Here is a 23581-nt window from a genome sequence, read left to right on the forward strand (position 1 = left end):
TCTTTTTACAGCATTTTTGACCAAAAAGGTCATATCATGGTAGGAGTCTCAGACTTGGCTGGTCGACTCCTCAGGTCATTTGGGACATACTGAACTGAACATTTTTCACTTTGGAGCCAATGTTGAGATCGTCTTTGATCGCCCATAGCTCCACTCCCAGGGGTGAGCGGGGGTCAAGGACGGTGAAAACGTGACCTCCAGGTCAAGGTCTACCCGCATGCAAAGTTTCAAATCGCTGCGAGAATTTTTAATTTTTGGTGTCATTGGAGTACTAGGTGTTAGACTTATAGTCTTTTTACAGCATTTTTGACCAAAAAGGTCATATCATGGTAGGAGTCTCAGACTTGGCTGGTCGACTCCTCAGGTCATTTGGGACATACTGAACTGAACATTTTTCACTTTGGAGCCAATGTTGAGATCGTCTTTGATCGCCCATAGCTCCACTCCCAGGGGTGAGCGGGGGTCAAGGACGGTGAAAACGTGACCTCCAGGTCAAGGTCTACCCGCATGCAAAGTTTCAAATCGCTGCGAGAATTTTTAATTTTTGGTGTCATTGGAGTACTAGGTGTTAGACTTATAGTCTTTTTACAGCATTTTTGACCAAAAAGGTCATATCATGGTAGGAGTCTCAGACTTGGCTGGTCGACTCCTCAGGTCATTTGGGACATACTGAACTGAACATTTTTCACTTTGGAGCCAATGTTGAGATCGTCTTTGATCGCCCATAGCTCCACTCCCAGGGGTGAGCGGGGGTCAAGGACGGTGAAAACGTGACCTCCAGGTCAAGGTCTACCCGCATGCAAAGTTTCAATGCGTATATCTGAATACTGTATATCTGTGAACAATATTCCTGAACTTTGTAAAACATATTGTACCAACTCTTCGTATACCAGAATGCTTGGGGAAAAAACAATTCAATTGTAGTATGGGCCTGAGACTTTACATTACTGAAATAAATGTATGTGTATGTGTTTCTGTATGTCTATGTCCGATATGCATTTACACCAATCAAACACACTTGCTATGCTGCGCCCGTGTACGAGGTATACCTTATTAGAAGAAAGACCTGATAACTTCGGCAACAGATGAACTTTGGACCTTGTGTTTCATACTTCAAATGTTCTAAACTCGAAGACAAAACAAGAAATGAAACGTTTGCTTTCTTGATGGATTTTTTCACACCTTGCTCTTTAGTTCGTCCCCGCCCTTATGTCTTACCACCGTCTCACACAAACAATGTATTTCACTTTAAATGGCCCTCAGTATACACCTTGAAACAATTATTGGAACAAACAAAAAGTCAAGAGAATGTTGGTGATGGTCCCCAGAAAAGAGAAAATAGTGCAAACTTTCGCACAGCACCGCGTCGCGACTATAGACAGTTTGGACAAATAACCACCGCTGGATAGTTCAACAGAATGTTCCACACACTACTGACGATCCAAAAATTGGCAACCATCGTTTTAATTTTTTGGGAACTAGTTTTTATCAACGACGGCCCACGAATACGCCACGTCTGGGAGAATTCCTTTCACAACATTTCACAAAACAGCTTTGCTACTAGCTTACGTGCTATTTACATTGGTCTGGGTCCTTAGCTTTTGTTCCTAACACATATGTATTTGTCTCCTCGGGGACCATCTTAACGCTGCCAACGTCCTCTTGCGTTCATTTCCTTCCATTCAGAATTGTACGACTTCCTTGCAGCCATTGCTCCCTTGCGCCTGTCACCTAAAGTCGCCGATTGCTTATCATCCCAGAGAGGAATATGAAGAGTTCTTTTCACATTGTGTAGGTAAGTTATATTTAGGTTGCATTGAGCAGCACGTGCAAAGGTAAATTGTCTTTGCAGCAACAGAAAATCGAAAAAAAGCTCTGTCCACGAGAGAGCTTCAGTTTCTGTTCACTCTTTCTGCCACGCCCAATTAAACAACGGGGTTGTCGGCATGTCACAAACATTTATTCAGAATGTCGTCCACAGTGGAATAAAACAACATTGACACGTCATTACAAAGAGATAAAAAATAAATTAATATTTCACCACCATTTATCAAAAATAATGTTGTGGATTTTTTTTAAATATATAACACACCATGATGGAACCAACCACTGCCATTTGTCCTCTTGTTCAATGTGAATGTCATATTATGCCTTCTTGTAAGATGCAATCATCTGCGGCGTTTGGGCCATTGTCAACTACCTATTGCACAACAACAACAACAACAACAACAACAACACCCACCCCACCCCACCCCACCCCACCCCACCCCAACCCTGTGTTGAACTGCTCATAGTGGTGCTAACTGCTACAGTGTTCCACAGAGAAACAAGTTCATACCAACTCACTGTTTGGAGACTCTTAAATGTTCTTCACTGTAGAAACAATGTTGCACTGTTAGTAAACCTGCCAAGGCTTTAACTCAGTTATTCCACAGTTCATAAGACTTAACAGCTCTGTTCTGATTTAACTGGATTGGTACTTCACTGATATTCTTTAGTTAGTCAGTCAGTCAGTCAGTCAGTCAGTCAGTCAGTCAGTAATATTCTTTACTTGTTGCCATGACTTGGTGCAGTTCATATCTTATCCAGTGGAGATGTTGAGATATCGTGAGGCTAATGATGTGCATATTGACATGAAAATGATAATGGTTACATCTTAATTGTGGGTAAATGTATGTTTTGGACAGGTGGGATTTTGAATACATGCATACAAAATATGATTTGAATCTTTCATGTTTTGTTTTATCATGTTTATTGAACTGAGTAGCAGCACACACTCAGCTGGGATGCTGACAGATTTGCACATTGATGCTCACTGTAGCCATTATGTCACAGCTAGTATGGTAAGACAAGCCTGTTGGATAATCTGAGGATAGAACTAGGGGGGTTGCAGTGTAGAGCAATGACCAATAGGTATATCCAGCAGTATAGGTCAGCACTGTGTACTGGGTAAAGTGACACACAGTGAGCCAGCTAGCACATCCCGACCACCGGGCTACAGTTGGCTGACTACATGGGTTCTATGGACCCGACATACAGCAGTCACCCTAAGATGATTGGATAGTCACAGAGAATGAGGCAAGCCTTTCTGGGTTCCCTTTTATTTGGTTTTTATTAAACCCTGCAACTGTGGAGGACTACAATAAACTGGTGCTGCATTTGGTATATGATTTCATGCGCACTCTTTGTTTTGTCCAACAGTTTATGTCACTGAAAAGGTAATGAGTTGAACTTGAATCTGATGTGGTTGTCTTCCTCATGAAAATAGTAGTAGTCAGCCTCAGTGTCTCCTGTTAGCCTCAGGGTTAAAGTGTTCACTTGTCATGCCAGGTACAGGTTCAACTGAGTATAATGTGTAAAGCCCATTTCTGGTTTCCTCCACCATGATATTAATGTAGTGTTGTCAAAAGTCACATTAAACCACTGACTGACTGACTGACTGACTGACTGACTGACTGACTGACTGAGTGAGTGAGTGAGTGAGTGAGTGAGTGAGTGAGTGAGTGAGTGAGTGACTGAGTGAGTGAGTGAGTGAGTGACTGACTAACTAAGTGACTGACTGACTGACTGACTGACTGACTGACTGACTGACTGACTGACTGACTGACTGACTGACTGACTTTCAGTATGGGGAGAATACAGTTATACTTAAACAAATACCACATTCATTTCACCTTGTCAAGCAAACTAATAATACATCTTTCTTGTAAAACTTATGTCAAGGGGTTTAGAGTTACTCAGATTAACATGTACGAGACAATGGTCGCCACTCACAGGGTCAAGAACACCTGAAGAGTATAATACTAGTTAAATGTTTGGGGGTGCTGAGTAATCCTTGTGGTTTCAATAATAATTTGATGAAGACCAAAAGTTGCCTGCAAATATTCTAGTGGTTTAAAGATACTAAGGTAATCAATCTATATTAATATGACCTGCTACTATTGAATCAATACCTATTAACATATCAATCAAGCCCCAGCATTGACTACTTTAAGTATGTTACAACATCCCTATCACAGATCAACAGCTGTTCCTTCTTACAAGTGATTTTCGTCCAAAATGTCTTGAGTCCTATTAATAAGTTATCCATGCATTTAGTAAATAAGTTGGCATTAAGACCCTTGTAGATCTATGTTGAGTAAATGCACTGCAGAAACCTGGTAGTAATTTCTTCATTTAAAATATGAGAGTGTAACCATGTTTTTGTAATATATATTACATTATATCCTTAAATTTGATGTTAATGATATGAATCTTGTAATTGGGACTTCCTATACTAGGTGGCTGTATCCCCCTCGTGCTGGAAGTACAGATGAACTAGATAACATAATATAGATGTAGTCTGTCTTTAAATACTTTCTGCTCTTTGTACAAAGAACCTACAATCAAATGCCCTGATTCTCTGTTGATACTGTACAATACTTAGTCATTTATCATATCTGTATCAGAATGCATGAGCTGGTGGCATGTGGTCCTGTGCACAGCGCACAGCGCACAAGTCACATATCTGTCAAGTTGAGCTACACTGGTTGTGGGGAGTGTGGGACTGTGTGCAGCAGCTAGGCTGCTGAGATTTTCTTTGGCTTTGCCCCACACTGAAGCACATTTAACAAATGTGGTGTCCCCCTGGGCAAGTGACTGTTTGAAATGTGCCTTTGTTCACCCAGCAGTGAATGGGTACCCAGTAGGATGAGATGTCAATGTGACTGTTAACCTGCTAGTGCCTCAAAGCAGTGTGGGATGTATACTCCCCAGGAAGCTGAGAATGATTGTTAAGTGCACGTTGATCCATTGAACGGGGTAATAAGTATGCTTTGAGCAACCTTATAGTGGATGGAAAACAGCGCCTAACAAAAGCACTTGTGTTGTATGAAATGTGGATGCAGTATAGATTTTCAAATGTTAAAAAAAATAATGCCAAACAGGCATAATAAATATAGTTAAATCAAAGGTTTTCACATCATCTGTATTTAATCTGCATGTTAACCTCTCACACAAGACAGGTCAGCACAATAGAGGTCACCCATAAGGCATTTGTCCAGTGACCATGACAAAATAAAGTTCAGAATAAATAATCATAATAAATAAAGATATGCACTGAAAGTCAAGTCACAGATTAGATGATTAATGGCAATAATTCCCTTCTAGAGATCATAATTATGTTGACAAAAAATAATATATATAATTGTTTGTACAGAACATGTCTGTTTCATGTGGTTGAACTGTTGAACAGTTTGTTACTCTGGACCATCTTTCTGTTTTTATTTTGATATGGTTTTTATTTTTTAACTGATACAAATTTGTTTGTTCAGAAATGGATGTAATTACTTTGGCTGCTCTGTAAAGATACATTGGAGGAGCTGACCATCTTTACAGATCCGTAGGAGCATGGCTTTTTGTCCTATTTGGGTTGGAATTTTGTATTTTGTAAAGCCATCTGCAACCTTCACTTGCGTCCATTGGGCTTGCCAGGCCATTTGTGCTTTGATTTTGCATTTTCTCCAGTTTTCTGAAGGGAATAGGGTGTATCTCCGCTTTGTCCGGAACTAGCTTTGCCAGTCTGTCTGCTGTTTCATTCCCATGAATATCTATGGGAGACAGGGATAATTTACAGATTCAAATGTCTTATATTGGCCCCACTAAACACAGATTAATTACTTAAGTTTAAACTTGTTTTAACAATTGCTGAGAGTTACTCTGCTGAACCATTGTGCATGACGAACCCCTCTACTCATCGTTATTCGCCCACTTCACATAATTTACCAAGTAATTAGGTGCTCTATGCTAGACTGGGTTCATCAATCAGGTGATGTGGGTATGGAAGAACCCCCTCCTGAATTCTTAAGGGGTTACATGGGGGCCCAATAGTAGAACAAAACATGGGTGATAGTGATACTAGATTTATTCACACCATCATTTGTTAGATTTTACCTTTGTGTGAACAATGAGATGTTTCCTACTTCCTAATCATATGCATGAACTTCATTCACTCATATTTCCATGTATTTTTGTTCAGGTTAAATGTCTGTTCCCATTCACCAGCAGACAGGACACATGGTCTACTCATGCCTACAGTGTTATAGAAACATCTTATTGCATCAGTGACTGTCTCAGCTACTGGCTTCTACCTTGACATTAAGTGGTATAGCCCTCCATGTTATTGTGGACACAAACGAACATACTAAGCCCGTATTTTATTATTTTTTAAAAATTCTGTCACACTTTCAGACATTCAATAACAAATATGCAATATTTGCAACAACATTTCAAAGTTAACAAATGTTTTTTGGGATAACACTTTCTTAGTAAAGTACAGATTCTAGTACTTGTTTTGGTTGAGTCCCATGAAGGATTCAAACCCGCACTGCCAGAGTGAGGCCCCTAATCACAAGCTCACAAACTCAGGGATCTAACCCACTCAGCCACCGAGGCTTAGAAAGTGTGATCCCAAATATAACATTTGTTACATGAGACCACATTCTAAATATCATTGTATGTTCACAACATTTCAAATCGTTATGGTTCTTAGTATTAAGTTATGGTTACAAGTTAAAAATGAAGATATATATTATGTAATATTATATAAAATATGTCTCACTGTATTATCACTTTAATACCTATCTTTAAAGACCCACTGTGGTACACTTGCCCAGGCAGCCACCCTGTGCCATTACACGCATCCGCGTTCGCTTTTGTTTATTCCAACTTTTGGTTGAACCGGGCCTTCCGGGTTTTTCTGTCAATGTTATGGTTGCAGAATAAACTGCATTGAGTTGACACTGCAGTGCTGACTAATCCTTGGTTCTGTACATATTTCCAGTGTACACAAGTCAGTCGCTGGTTGTTGAGTCTGTATCTGAAGCCATGGAGGAGGACTTGCCTATAGCCTTTCTGCCACGTGAAGTATTTAACTTTCTTTGGATTTGTCATAGTTTAAAGATTCCATGATAAGCATTTTATAACTATACATTTCCTTTTCCATTTTGAGTAAAGAAAAAGAAATTCTTATTTCTCATGAAATATCTCAAACTTGACTCTAAATTGCCATCAAAATACTGGAGATGCAAGTGAAGAGAAGTGAAACTAAAACAACATGATCTGTACCTTTTGTTATCCCCTGGCATATGATGCGGCGGATATGGTTGACGCCTGTGGTCGACGCCTGGAGCGACCAGAACTGGGATAAACACTATAGAGAAATATATCTGTGGCATGCAACTATGTGTTTAACTGACAAACATTTAATAAGAGCAAAATCATCTGCACTTCGTGTGTTTTGTATTTTTACTCCGTTCTGCAAAGGGCAAATGGCAATGCTACTGACTCGATTTGCAGCTAAAAATGGCAGCGTATAAAAGTGGTAATGCGGAGCTAAAGCGGATTACAATTTCTTATTTTTATGCTTATCGCTTATGAAAAACTGCCATTTCTATAAAAATAGTCATGTTGCTTATTATCTGTAATTACTGCCCATTGCCAATGTTTACTTTCTAACCATGATATAACTCCCAAATGTATTATTTGATTGTCTATCATATCATAACCTTCGTGAGGTGGTGACATGTTTAATAACAGTCAATTTTCTGTTAAATAGCTATCTTGGCCACTTCTGAACACAGTATTTTCCTACAACAGAGCAAAAGCCAAATGAAAATAAAACTATTCTCTAATTTATGTAATTTAAAGATGTTATGCCACTCATTGGTGGGGATACAAGAGTAATAATTCAAGTTCCTAGGATGTTTGTGTTATTTTTCAAGAGTTATAAGAGTTGGACATATTTCTTCTCATACACAGTAACACAGGAGGAACATGCCTAGGAGTACACACTCATGACATTGTACAACAGGCGATGATGTGCACAATATATATGTGGGAGGGTATGTACATTAATATAATAATATTAATTATTTTGAATATAACTAAGTGTGTCATTAAACATCAAACAATGAATACTCAACATGTCAGAGTTAAAAGGGGTACAGTTAAATTTGTACTATTCAAGGGATTTCTAAGCCCCAATACCTCACAGCCCTCTGGCAACTGATGTGTGTATTTTTGTTTGTATTCTCAAGTCCCTAAGTCATTTTTTTTAAATATTACTATTACTATAATGTTAGATTTTAGTGGTAACAATTATTCAAAATCACTCCATTTGATAATTATGTACATGATGATAAAAGCAACTATTTTTTAATTAATGTTGGAGGTGCATGTAACTGCTACCAGGCATAGCAGATGCTTGTTGTGAGAGAGTTTGTGCTTCATCTTAGAAGTCTAACTTAAAAAATAAAAGAAACTAATTACATATAGAAATATTAGAGTAGAAATTGTTGAAAAAGATTTCTCTTGTTGAAAAAGATTTCTTTAATGTTCCTTTGATTCACCCACCACCCTATTCTTTTTCTCATTGTTTTAAAGGGAAAAATACCATATGTAATACCCGGTATGACAAAATCTCCTTCCTGGTCAGCGTTAAAATAACTGGGAAACTCATTGAACCATTCCTGGTAGCTTATTGACATATATACGTTGAAGCTTTCATAACCATTTTGCCAGCAAAATGTCCTCATATTTCTTAAGACAGATAACATATATTTAATAAACCCATTACTAATGGAGAACTGAACTTGTTATCTCAAGCTCTGTCATCATTGACATTAATATTTGCAAGACAAAGCAACAGTAAGAGTTATCCTCCCTTTACAACTTGATCAAAATGGTCGTCTGGTCCTTGCTGTTGAAGGCCAAGTGGCTGAAGTTTCTAAGATAATATTTCTTTGAAAGACGAGAATGTGTAGGTAAGTCATTATACCTTTCGTTTATACTTTTTTTTCAATGTCATGCATTGTGCAGTCAGTCCCTCCATGATGATCAGTTAGCCTATTACAGCTGTGAAGGGGACAAAGCTTTTTTTAAACTATGTAGTTTCATATGCAAAGCATATTGTCAAAGTACATGTTTCTCAAAGGTTGTAAATGTGAATGACAATGTTCAGAAAACAAAACTCTCAAGATTCCTTTCATTCTTGAAAGCATAACATTTATGCCACTTCTAGTTGAGGGGGATGTGAGTAATAATATAGTCAACAATCTCTTAACATTAGCAATATTGACCCATAGCATTCAGATTCTCCTCACAAGTTTGAAATGTTATTTACTATCATCAGCCAAAAAGAAATCTTAAGATTTCATTAATTGTAGATTTTAAAGGTGTTATCCCATTTCTGGTCAAGGTTATATGAATAATAATATAGTAAAAATAATCTTTTAAAATTAGAAATCTTGACTCATAGTGTTCAGGCTTTGCTCACAGGTTTGAAATGTGATTTACTGTCATCAGCCAAGAAGAAATCTTAAGATTTCATTAATTGTAGATTTTAAAGGCGTTATCCCATTTCTGGTCAAGGGCAGATGAGTAATAATATAGTAATTTTTTTTCTTAAAATTAGAAATATTGACTTATAGCACTCACATTCTGCTCACAAGTTAGAAATGTGATTTACCATCAGTAGCCAAAAGAAAATATTCAGATTACCTTAATTGTAGAGTTTAAAGGTGTTATCCAATTTCTGGTCAAGGCAAGATGAGTAGGAATATAGTATTAAATCTCTTAAAATTAGAAATATTGACCCATAGCACTCAAATTCTGCTCACAGGTTTGAAATGTGATTTACTGTCATCAGCCAAAAAGAAATCTTAAGATTTCATTAATTGTAAATTTTAAAGGTGTTATCCCATTTCTGGTCAAGGGCAGATGAGTAATAATATAGTATTTTTTTTTCTTAAAATTAGAAATATTGACTTATAGCACTCACATTCTGCTCACAAGTTAGAAATGTGATTTACCATCAGTAGCCAAAAGAAAATATTCAGATTACCTTAATTGTAGAGTTTAAAGGTGTTATCCAATTTCTGGTCAAGGCAAGATGAGTAGGAATATAGTATTAAATCTCTTAAAATTAGAAATATTGACCCATAGCACTCAAATTCTGCTCACAAGTTTGAAATGTGATTTACTGTCATCAGCCAAAAATAAATCTTAAGATTTCATTAATTGTAGATTTTAAAGGTGTTATCCCATTTCTGGTCAAGGGCAGATGAGTGATGATAAAGTCAAAAATCTCTTAAAATTAGAGGGGGCACGGGTGGCCGCGGTTCACTGTGCAGTGTTGTGTCCCTTTGATCCGCCAGCAACCTATGATTGTGGGTTCGAATCCTGGTTCGCCCGAATAATGCTTCTAGGTTTGTCAGCACCATCACTTCAGGTTTCCTCCCACATTAAGCTGACACACCCTGATATAACTGGAATAATGTTAAAAGCAGTGTTAAACCACGGACCTATATATATCTGTCTGATAAAATTCACAGTCTCACTCACAGAATCATCATACAAATGTTCAAGTGCATCCGCAACAGTTTTGCTCAATACCTGAGCTGCCAGATTCACCTTCATTTTAGCAAAAGGTGTGAGGTCAATATGCTCACGGGTTAATTTGTGAGCATGAGCATAAATTGATGGTTCCACATATTCTTCATACAGCCTAACAATGTGTGACCACCTGATGTCCTGTCCATCTTTCCACATGTCACGTGACTTGCTGTGGCTTCCAGAATTGGCAAAACAATTACGGGTGGTTTTGAGGAGGTGAGGGACATCTGAAATGAAGTAAAGCTTCCGTCTAGGATATGAGTAGGGGTTCCACGTCCAGTACGTGTTTTGAAGTTCCTCACAGTGATGCAGATTGAAGAATTTTCTATTAGGAGATGCACCGTCACATGTTACAAACAGAATTTTTAATCTACATTCAATTTCCAAAAATCGGACAGCCTTCCATATAGCAGGATACAAAAGATCAGCAGTTATCCCACTTGTGGCAAAACAGGCAACTGGGTATTTCAGGGAAGAAGTAATCCCTCTAACCATTATTACAAGAATGGAAGATGCTAGTTTCTTCTTAGTGTTCGCAATTAAATTCTCCATATGCAACAAGTCATTGCCAGTTTTCTCAAGTTCAACATACCCAACAAGTTCACCAGTTACTCTGTCGTAAACTAACCCCTCAGACACTTTCACCTCATCTTGAAGAATTCCAACATAACTCATCCATTCTTCCTGAAACATTCCCAGCTGGGCTGCTTCATTCCTGAGATGTGACACAGAGGCATAGTTAAAGCCACATTCAGCAGGTAACCAGTGTGAATAGTCAAACAGTGTTCGAGTGCTTGGTAGGGAGATAAATCCAGCATCTCTGGTGGCATCGTATGCTTTTTGGCTTTTGTTTCGGATATAAAGGCACCACTTAATGATCATTGGGTGCCATTTCATTTGCCTTCTGTCTGTCAAACTTACACATTTCAACTGCTGATCCCAGAAAAGCCTCTGTAGCGAGTTCTCATCGGGGAAGGCCTTTTCAACATCAACTGTATGTTTCTTCAGCAATCCCAAAAGTTCAACATTGTCAGTTTCATTAAGTTTCTGTCCTTTCACAGATATGCTCTTCCATATGCTGCGTCGAATCTTGTCAAGTTCAGTTTGCAGGTGCTGTGTTTTATCTTTCATCACCTTAATCTTAGATATCATCATGTCCTTTGACATATGTTTATGGGGTGTGGTTTTCTTCTCAGTAAATGATGATTCTTGCTGTTTTGAACGCGAAACTTTCTTTCGAAGTGTGTTTCTATACAAACAGCAATGGCTACACCTTTTTCTAACAGTCAACATGGAACACTTGGTTGATCGAATGGTAGAGTGGTACTCAATATCATCTCGCTTCGCACAGAAATCGGCTTCATGGTATGCAAGAACTTGGTTCGTCTTTGTGTGGGAAGTGCCCCATTTTGGCATTGTACTGGTGAACTCTTCCTCATGATTTCCTACACAAACATCCCAAAGTTGGAGTCTATCAAAGAACTTCTGAAGGTCCCCAAATGACATCACAATTTTGGGAAGACCCGTCCATATATCATGTTCTCTGTCAATCACAATCTTGTGTACAAGCAGAGAGGGAACTAATGATGATCTTATGTTCATACACAATTTGACTGTTGGAGACTCTCCATGATAATGTTGGACAAGCTGGATGTTATCATCAGTTATCCTTGAAATTGCGAAGTCGGACAATGCATCAGTATGGCTCTTGATGTCATTCTTCAAAAGTTGAAATAACTGAAACCTTCTATCCCTCCATAGTTTCCCGACAAACTTGTCTAAGTCCACATGTGATTCATAGCAGAAAACTTTATGTAAAATGACATAGAACCTATTAGCGGAACTGCAGTCTGAATCAACTTCTTCTGGTTCTTCAGTGGAGGAAGTGTTGTTGTGAGTGCCTGAGCCATGTCCAAGGTAGAAGGCATCCCAGGCTTCACTCCATTTAGCTCCAAACTCATCTTGTGAACTGGAACAAGATATTTAGAATAATATATCATCTCAATTGGATTGGCACATAAAATTAATAAAAATTATTTAAATGTGACAAAAAAGTTATATCAATTGGCTTTACTCTAGGCTATTACAAGCAGCCACATAAAAACATCGCCATAAAAGTGCAATACCCTGGAATGTGGCATGAAACCCCATTTCACCTCACATACTTTACAACTAATGTAAATGATTAAATTTAACAACAATCAATAAAATGTCCTTAAATCAACTTGATATATTTTGCAAAAGGCATGTAATATACCTAGAAAATAACAAACCTTTCCACAATTACTTGATCATCTGTTCTATGATGGTTCACTTGAGCATGGCTGTGGTCTCTGTCCAATGAAGTTGTCACCTTTCTTTTATAGTGCTTCTTTTTCTGGCCAATACCTGGCATTTTCTTTCGGCGTGGCATCTGTTAATGGAATATAATGCACCTGTTTTATCATTCTTCATTAATTACAACAAGAATTACTCATGTGGACATGTAGCAATATTTATTGACAGTTGAAACCTATAATTATAATATAAAAACATACAGATCCTATTATTGCAGAAAAAGTCTTGGATATAATTATTTTACCAGTTAGTGAATTACACTTCAGAAATTAGGAACATGAAATATGGGTTGAAAATAGAATATGCTATGAATCATTATTTTTCTCCAACACCTACCCATGTGAAACATTATTTGAGATGAAATGTATGTTTCAAGTGGGAATTTATAGTAGATTTCCTTATATTTTAAGCTAAATTATAGCTATATTTGTAACATTAATTACAGAGTATTTAACGAATGTTTCGTAATTACAAAACCGCATAGTTGCTTATTGGTATATAAGGTATTAGTTTGTAATTTTTTTGGGAAAAAATATCTATCAGAATAAAAGTTTTAGCACGCCCAAATTGTGCGTGTGTGTAAAAATTTCCGAGTTTTGTTGCATAAACATCGATTTTCATGGACTCGTAATTCGTTGTGAAATAACATTATCAAAGATGTTCTTACACATAACTGCTGTACAGATAGCATATGTTCAGCACACCCTTGTAACTAAGGACTTTATTGGATGATAACGAAGGAGATAGCGAAATAAAACAGCCAAATATCACGATTTCACTTGTCTGCCATCTTGGATGCAAGACGAAAACAATGGACCGGTGTGCACATTTCTAAAGACAGTTGAAACAAAAATGATTACTTTCAGAAGTCTTATTTCGTCCCTAATACCATTACACAATATATAAACAAAATATCCACTTACCTTTCAAGTCTGTATATAAGCGAAAAACACTGGAAATTAGGATGTTTTGAAGCGATACGCGGACAAAAGTTGAAGAGCTGGTCAGTGAATCTACCCATGAGCCTCTGCGATGACCCCCCGCAGAGGTGGAAAAACAATCGCCGGTAGCGCGGCGTAGATGACCTGAGGCTATCTGTTGCGTTTCCTATCCAGGTTATACAAGTCCGTGGTTAAACCCAACTCACTTAAAAATTAGAAATATTGACCCATTGCATTCAGATTCTGCTCACAAGCTAGAAATGTGCTTTGCTATCAGCAGCCAAGAGAAAATCTTAAGATTCAATTATTTGTCGAGTTTATAGACTTTATCCCATTTCTGGTTGAGTGGATATGAGTAATAATATAGTAGAAAATTTCTTAAAAATAGAAATATTGCCCCCTAGCATTCAGATCCTGCTCACAAGTTTCAAATGTTATTTACTATCAGTAGTCATGAAGAAATCTTAAGATTCCATTAATTGTAGAGTTTAAAGGCGTTATCCCATTTCTGGTCTAGGGGATATGAGTTATAAAATAGTAAAAAATCTCTTAAAATTAGAAATCTTGACTCAAAGTATTCAGGCTTTGCTCACGGGCTAGAAATGCTATTTACTATCATCAGCCAAGAAGAAATCTTAAGATTCCATTAAGTGTAGATTTTATAGGTGTTATCCCATTTCTGGTCAAGGTGATAAGAGTATTAATATAGTAGAAAATCTCTTAAAATTAGAAATCTTGACTCAAAGTATTCAGGCTTTGCTCAGGGGCTAGAAATGTAATTTACTATCAACAACCAAGAATAAATCTTAAGATTCCATTATTTGTCGAGTTTATAGACTTTATCCCATTTCTGGTTGAGTGGATATGAGTAATAATATAGTAGAAAATTTCTTAAAAATAGAAATATTGCCCCCTAGCATTCAGATCCTGCTCACAAGTTTCAAATGTTATTTACTATCCGCAGCCGAAAGAAAATCTTAAGATTCCGTTAACTGTAGATTTTATAGGTGTTATCCCATTTCTGGTCTAGGGGATATGAGTAATGAAATAGCAAAAAATCTCTTAAAATTAGAAATATTGACCCATAGCACTCAGGTTCTGCTCACAAGTTTGAAATATGATTTACTGTCATCAGCCAAGAAGAAATCTTAACATTCCATTAAGTGTAGATTGTATGATGATATTATGTATAAAATGTCATAGGTTGATTATGACCTGTGAACATCTGTATAGATTGATGTATTACCACCTTCCATGGAAGTGTGTATTTGTCTATTTCTAGACTTGCTAAAGCCAAACTGGGGAAAGTGGAAATTGATAGTTTATACAGAAGGGTTCATTGGTCTGTTTGCGGGCTCAAACAACTGAATACAGGCGAGCTACCGCTAGCACTGACCTGACACACTAGCCATAAACATGTCACAAGATGATTCCCTAATTACTACTGACTAGTTGTCTGTTCAGATCTCTTACTGCTCAGGAGATTGTTGATACTTGAATTCCAAGGAGGAACTGGCTCTATGTGGGGGGTTAAAACCTCAGTGTCAATTTAAGCAAGGTGATTAGCTCATATTGTTAATGTTGTAGCAGAAAAAAATAATTTTACTTTACTGGAATTATTTGAATTCCCTATGGGAATGAACACAAAAGAAGATTTAATAATATTTTGTGAAATAATTTGTAAATCTGTGAAATTTAGATATGATTGTATATGGCAAAGTTATGTTTTAACTTTTTTAATGTCCGCTTGACTGGAGCGTATGTCCAAAGTTACAGATAACCTATGAGTATCACTAACACTGACCTTTCTCATTGATAATGTTGTAGCAAGCCTATGATGCAGCTTACAAAACAAAAACATATTCAAGTACGGTAGTTGCAAGAAGCAGTATTTGACAAATTGTTATAACGAGCAACACTGTTTTGTACTGTGTGCTCAATCACAACAACTGCGCAAAATTCTGTTATAGTCTGGCTGTAGAAAGAATATTCATATCATTATTTTCAAGAAGTTACATGCATACAGTCTTTAAGCTGATATCTTCAAAACTTATATACTAAGCGACAATGAGAATAACTGCCTTTCAGAATAAGGCATGTTTTCTTTTTGTCCCACATTTTATTGCAGGATTCAAATTAGCTTACCATATTGCTGACATACAGTCATGACTACTTGGTGCAGACAGAACTAAATGACAACACAATAATAATAATAATATTATCTTGAAGAACCATACTGTTACGCCTTCATCGTTTACGAACTAACCATTTACATTTTCTCTATGCTGATGGATATGATTATGATGCGAAGGTCATTGGCCAAGAAAAGAATTTCAACAACAGATCATCAGATACAGGCATATGGAAAGCTGTAGATATGGAGACCCGTTACATGTGATCCAACCAAAACACAACACATTATAACCTCAGGACACCTTCTTTAAAGTAAGGGTATACTTTGACTAGTAGCTCAGATTCCCAAAAGTTTTTAGGGGTTCCAGAAGCACATATAGCCCAGTCTAGACAAACACCTTGTCACTGGAATGAACATATTTTACAGATCAAAACAGTTGTTATATTATAGTTATAAAAATATAATAAAAAGGACAGACTCTTTTGGATATAATTGTTTCACGGTCTGTAAGCGAAAGCATGCAATTAGCTGTGCAGAGTCGTTTCCCTTATACTTGCCAGAATACTATGATTGTGGGTTCAAGTCACAGAATTGTCCAGGTTAAGTTTCTTGGTTTAGCAGCAGAATACTTGTCTTCTTGAGTTTCATCAAAGTGGTAAACGTCTTCGACTTGCATCAGGGGGCACGGGTGGTCCAGTCGTCTTAGGCACTGCAATTTGCTGTGCAGAGTTGCGTCCCTTGGGCACGCCAGAAACCTATGATTGTAGGTTCGAATCCCGGTTCGCCCCGATTATGTTTCTAGGTTTGTCAGCACCGTACCCGTGCTCGTGGGTTTCACTGAAGTGGTAAACGTCTGAGACCTGCATCACTTCAGGCTTTCCTCCCACATTAAGCTGACATGGCATGATATGCCTGAAATATTGTTCCAAGTAATGTGTCACTAAACGAAGCAGATTATAATTGTATCTTGTTTGACACCGCACTTGTCAATATCAGCTGCATGATTGTGGTCTGTGAATAATCGATCAAACAATCCAGGGATTCATTCATGCGACATATGGTTATGATACAGATAAGTAAGATATATGGAAACAGGTGAGCAACAAGTGTAACATATGTCTCACCACCTTTTTTAAAATACCATCCCAGCCATAAAGCTTCAATATTATCATATATATCATTCTGTCAAGAAGTGGCATAACCTTTTTAAAATGTATCAACTGTTGAATTTGCTTTTGTTTGGGGACAGTCAGTTCTATATTACAATCTTGCGTTCAAGGCAAAAGGACAAGAGTTTTTATTTCAGAAGAATTTGACTTCCAGTATATTATTTGCTCACCAAAGGGTCCATGTAAGATGATGGTAGCAATTTTGTATTCTATCCATCCCTCTGTTGTGTGTCCTTTAACCTTAACTTCTGGGAACCAGCAACCTGAAACTCTAGAAGGATGCCAAGCACCATGATAGTGTTGAAAATAGTTAAGGCTCTTTTCACAGGTAGCATATCAGGTCAAATGGAATAAATGTTGATATGATGGGTAGCAACAAAGTGATACATTTAAGTACCTACAAATGTTCTCTGAAAGCATAGGTCTTGGATGTGACTTTATACTGTTTTTCTAAAAATATAAACAGGAAGGTGGTAGGCTGGTATTCCTTGATAAGATATTTGTAAGGCAAACCAGGAGCATGCATTTGTGCACTAGGACAGCCAGGCAGTTCATTCACAGTATAGCTATTCCCCTGACAACTACTCCCAGTATGACTACACATCCAGGACAGCCAGGCAGTTCATTCACAGTATAGCTATTCCCCTGACAACTACTCCCAGTATGACTACACATGATTATGGACACCCATTAATTATAGTAATGCTACAATGGAATGAGCTGAGATAGCATTATGGTATATATGAAATAAGAAATTTCACAATAAGTAGTTTGACTCCTATTTGAATTTCCTCCTGTATCTGTCGTGATTGTGATTGGGATTGGCTTAAAAATTGTTTTTACTGGTTTCAGGATTAGAACTGATAGAGAAAACCGGTAATGGGCCGGAAACGCCACATTTGACGGCAGATAGCCCTGCAAATGCTATCACTGGATTGTCTGGTCCAGACTCGATTATCTACAGACCGCCATCATATAGCTGGGATATTGCTGAATGCGGCTATAACAACAAACAAACAAACCAACCATCACACTCCACAACACCACACACCATCACACTTCACACACGACACCACACATAATGGCCTTGCACTATATACTGCAGACAACACAACAGACAACTCTACATAACAAACCGCACACAACACACAAATACCTTACACTAAACACAACACACAACACACACAATAAACCATTAGACGATAAAATGACCTATCCCCTTAATGACATTGCTTGAAGCTAATAATAACAACAAAGGCGGTTTTTTTTAACCATTTTAATATCATTTTGATTAAAAGCACTGAAGTTCAACATGCTTAGTTCAACGGTTTCTTTTCAAAGGCCTGGTTGGTGTGGCCAGGTGAGGAGACAGGTACACGCCCACTGGAAGCTGACTGTCGCGTGATCAGGCCAAGGCAGATCATGCAGTTCAATATGCACAGCGCGATTCTGAAAACATACAAGTAATGACATAAAAATGCCTAGAGATATGATCCTGATGCAAAATATACACACAAGACTTAGTATTTGTTTTAGTGATGGCCAAGACTGTTGTGTCATGGTTTTACTCACATGACACAGAACAGAAGTGATCATGTCCGTTTCACTCACATTATACAGAACAGAGGTGATCATGTGGGTTTCACTCACATAATACAGAACAGAGGTGATCATGTGGGTTTCACTCACATAATACAGAACAGAGGTGATCATGTGGGTTTTACTCACATGACACAGAACAGAAGTGATCATGTCCGTGTCACTCACATAATACAGAACAGAGGTGATCATGTGGGTTTCACTCACAGAATACAGAACAGAGGTGATCATGTGGGTTTCACTCACAGAATACAGAACAGAGGTGATCATGTTGGTTTCACTCACAGAATACAGAACAGCAGAATGGTGATGGACATGAGGTTGTAAGGCCTAGGTGAAGGTCGTGGTCCTGAAGTGGGCGTGGCAGGATAGATGACGTTACGATGGACCAGCTAGATATATGACGTTACGATGGACCAGCTAGATAGATGACGTCACGATGGACCAGCTAGATAGATAACGTCACGATGGATCAGCTAGATAGATAATGTCACAATGGACCAGCTAGGTAGATAATGTCAGGATGGACCAGCTAGAGAGGTGACGTCATGATGGACCAGCTAGATAGATGACGTCACGATGGACCAGCTAGGTAGATAATGTCACCATGGACCAGCTAGGTAGATAATGTCACGATGGACCAGCTAGGTAGATAATGTCACGATGGACCAGCTAGATAGATGACGTCACGATGGACCAGCTAGGTAGATAATGTCACGATGGACCAGCTAGATAGATAACGTCACGATGGACCAGCTAGAGAGGTGACGTCACGATGGACCAGCTAGATAGATAATGTCACGATGGACCAGCTAGATAGATAATGTCACGATGGACCAGCTAGAGAGATGACGTCACCATGGACCAGCTAGGTAGATAATGTCACGATGGACCAGCTAGATAGATAATGTCACGATGGACCAGCTAGGTAGATAATGTCACCATGGACCAGCTAGGTAGATAATGTCACCATGGACCAGCTAGATAGATGATGTCAAGATGGACCAGCTAGATGGATAACGTCACGATGGACCAGCTAGAAAGGTGACGTTACGAGGGGGCCAGCTAGATAGATAACCTCACGATCAACCAGCTAGAGAGGTGACGTTAAGATGGACCAGCTAGATAGATGACGTTAAGAGGGGGGCAGCTAGATAGATACCGTCACGATGGACCAGCTAGATAGATAGCGTCACGATGGACCAGCTAGAGAGGTGACATCACGATGGACCAGCTAGATAGATAGCGTCACGATGGACCAGCTAGAGAGGTGACGTCACGATGGACCAGCTAGGTAGATAATGTCACGATGGACCAGCTAAATAGATAACGTCACGATGGACCAGCTAGATAGATGACGTCACAATGGACCAGCTAGAGAGGTGACGTTACGAGGGGGCCAGCTAGATAGATAACGTCACGATGGACCAGCTAGATAGATAACGTCACGATGGACCAGCTAGAGAGGTGACGTTACGATGGACCAGCTAGAGAGATGACGTCACGATGGACCAGCTAGAGAGATGACGTCACGATGGACCAGCTAGGTAGATAACATCACGATGGACAAGCAAGGTAGATGACGTCACGATGGCCCAGCTAGATAGATGATGTCACGATGGACCAGCTAGAGAGGTGACGTTACAATGGACCAGCTAGATAGATGACGTCACGATGGACCAGCTAGAGAGGTGACGTTACGAGGGGGCCAGCTAGATAGATAACGTCACGATGGACCAGCTAGATAGATAACGTCACGATGGATCAGTTAGATAGATGACTTCATGGCCGTTCGCGTATAGATGACGTCACGACTTACATATATGGTTATCGGTTCCTCTCTGTCACACTCCAACTCCCCGGGCTCGTCAGGGCTGCAAATCAGATGTATGTACGTCTGCCTGGGGGTGGAAAGAGGAATTATATTGTCACTGGTCACGTGTACATCGCTGTTCAAACAAAGCAGTGATGAAGTAGAAATAACGCTGTCTTTTGTAATATTCCACCCAACGACATGGGAATATCACACGTGCATTCACACATTATACCCGTCCCGGGAAGCGAATGCGAATTTTCGGCATGACGGGCAGCTTTAACCAATAGGCCACCCTCACGCCCCTTCTTCCTGGGGTGAATAATCGCCTCCGAATCTTTTGAGTTTTGTGTCGAAAGATTCTCGTCTAGGAACAGCAACAAATATAATTTAAATTTGAACAGGGGTGAGTTTTAATTCTTTGATGTGATAACAAAAGCAAATTCCAATATTCTCCTTAGGTGATGTTGTTGCTGATGCCGACGACGATTTTAATTTCATTAACCTCCTTGTTATTGTTATTATCATCTTAACCATTAGTATTAATGTCACCACCAATGGACATCCATGTTCTTCGATAAAAACATATAGCAAATAAATGTACTTTTCCAGTCGTAACCATGAATATATTATTATATCTCTGAGGATTATGATTATTTATACTGTTTGATAGCAACCACATAAAAACATAAAAATCAGTTTCGATGAAGTGTGATATAATTCCTCTAACGTGACCCACACATCCATCATCTATCCACTCACACACACATACCGAGTGGAGTGATCTCGGGGGTCGGTCCCCACGTAAAACAGGACGTTCTGCCCCGTATTGATGTCATGCTGCAGGACACCGTCTTGTTGTGCCATTAATACGTAGAAGTCAATAGACACGATGTATTGACAGACCTGAAACACAGAACATCGTGACACATCTACACAACATGGATATCCCACCCGACACTTTATACTGCATCCGCACCGCCCGTGTTGTGATACCAAATATAGCTACAAAGAAAGTAAATGTGTTTTTCGTAATTCTAACAACCAGTGTTGATATATTTGATATCCAAAGACAGTGGGGTAAGATTTTTTTTTCCAATTTGATTCTGAAGGATGAAGAATTTTGACAATCAATTTTGATATTTTGGTAACCATTTTTGTTTTAGACACCCCCGTAATGGTTAATGTGCATCACGACTGAAACTTTCAGGGCATAACTATCTCATGAATAGGTGCACTGTCTTTTAGAATCAGAATATTGTCTTTAAGTGTGATCATTATTTTAAAACGCAAAGCTAGAGTTCCCACTTGTTCAGAAATACCGCCAGTCTAAATGGGTTTCCCTTATGACTCAGGTTAGATTTAAATATTTAATCTCAAACGAGTTAGTGAGTGAGTGTGGATTTACGCCGCTTTTAGCAATATCACGGAGGGGGCACCAGAAGTGGGCTTCACCCATGTCGGGAATCGAACCCGGGTCCTCGGTGTGACAAGCGAGCGCTTTAACCACTAGGCTACCCGACCACCCCTAATCTTAAACGAAGGCGCATGACATTTGACCAATGGGCGATAAGGAAACTATTATCGCCGGGGAAATATCGCTGGATCTCACATAAGTAATATTTCCTGTATTGACAGTTTGGGGTATTCACACTATAGGCACAGGTCGGAGCGTGTTCCATGGGCAGACATGCCCAGTACGACTGCGATCCTTGAGCTGTCAGAACAATTACCAGTGCTCGTGGGTTTCACCCAAAATCTATGACGTCACGTTGGCAGTCTCGCCATCAGTATATATATACCTACCTGGCTGTTTCGTTGTCACTACCCAGCGGAGACAGGTCAATAACCCCATCACTTGTCGTGTAAACACACGGTTCTTCAGTTAACGGTTTACAGCTCAAAACGTCTGTTGTGCCCTTAAACCTACAATGGTCTAAGTCTACAATATTCATGAGTGGGTGTGGCTTGTGTATGCACGTGACACTATCTTCCTCAAAGCTGTTGATGTCTAACGAACGCATCGCTGTCTCGGCTGTCATTGCGCGATACGATGTTTCCCTCACAATCTGTACATCAGGTATATAACATGTAGTTTATGTGTCTTTGGATATTGTGCTGGACTATATTTGCGAGCCTCGACTTCGGACAGATCGAAAGTTCCGAGAATTACAGAGTCAACCCAACTCGCCTCACTCCGAAACATTCGGTGGTGTACATTAGCCCTGATCGAAACATTGACATGTCTTTGCTATTACTCGCAGATCCAACACATTAAAAACCTCTTGTCATCATGCTCCATACTTATGCAATATACCTTTCTCTACTTGTTATATTCAAGAGCAAAGCAATCTCTGCGTGTGGCAAAAGTTGGTCAACTACAAGATGCAACTATATATTTTTTATTTCCGAAACCCTGAAAGGATTCCAGGGAGTAGATTCACATGGTGTCCCAGAAAAAGAGTTATCATGCTTGTGATATAAATATGGCTCAGGCAATTAGGACTTGCCAAATCATTCTAGACTTGAGTTGGCTCCCTTTCTCCATTTATTCTAATGTGTCTGAGGGACAGAGGTTCAATCTTCTTTCTGGATAAAAATAACCATATGAACAGATTCTGAACAGAAAATAAAGTAAAAAGTATGAAATTCAATTCCATGTATTAAAGTGACACAACTTTAATCTCCAAACAAAAAATATATGATATGATGCCCTATTTGTATAAAATCTGTTTGGAATTTATTTTTCAAATTCAATATACATCTATGAAAAAACATTTGGCAAATAATAAAATTAGATAAAATACTTGATTAGTGATGATATTTTCCATTATTCCAGATAATACAAGATGAGCATCTAATTGGATCTAATTAGATATGAGTACATGCAGTGTAATGTTACTCAGATGGAAGATCTGTCCAAAAGTATGAACAACATGAAATTAAAAAAACCCAGGTAAAATAGATATAACCGCATTGATCATGATCTGACGTTTTCATCAGAAATAAAAACAGATTTGTTGGTATTTATCATTGCAGAAGTCTTTACTGGAACTTTCTAAGTCTCAAGTAACTTGAAATGCTTTGACATAAGTTTAGTCCCAGTCAAGACTACTATTTTTGTAAAGGTGCAATTTTTTCATCTAAATTGTTATTA

At 38.6% G+C, this 23581-nt stretch overlaps 2 protein-coding genes across 4 annotated transcripts in view; one reads left to right on the forward strand and one right to left on the reverse strand.

The window, feature by feature from the left end:
• The first annotated feature begins 1640 nt into the window (after window positions 1-1640).
• Window positions 1641-23581, forward strand: part of LOC124115938 — a 41730-nt gene continuing 19789 nt past the window's right edge. The window contains exons 1-3 of one of the 3 annotated variants that reach the window (XM_048397229.1): window positions 1641-1795; window positions 6821-6903; window positions 23264-23380. The gene's annotated coding sequence lies outside the window, so the exon portion shown is untranslated. Of the gene's footprint in view, window positions 1796-6820; window positions 6904-22338; window positions 23381-23581 lie in introns of those variants that run through there. The other 2 variants (XM_048397230.1, XM_048397231.1) reach the window with 2 other exon arrangements.
• LOC125381057 lies at window positions 10341-13912 on the reverse strand (the record flags this gene model as incomplete). The annotated part of the gene is made up of 3 exons (XM_048397228.1): window positions 13692-13912; window positions 12705-12844; window positions 10341-12400 (listed from the first exon to the last, which is right to left on the reverse strand). Coding segments are annotated over exons 2-3 (2200 nt in total), but the record flags the coding sequence as incomplete, so codon positions are not given.

Source organism: Haliotis rufescens, unplaced genomic scaffold (assembly GCF_023055435.1).
Source record: "Haliotis rufescens isolate VD_foot unplaced genomic scaffold, xgHalRufe1.0.p SCAF_167, whole genome shotgun sequence".
In the NCBI taxonomy this organism is placed as follows: domain Eukaryota; kingdom Metazoa; phylum Mollusca; class Gastropoda; order Lepetellida; family Haliotidae; genus Haliotis; species Haliotis rufescens.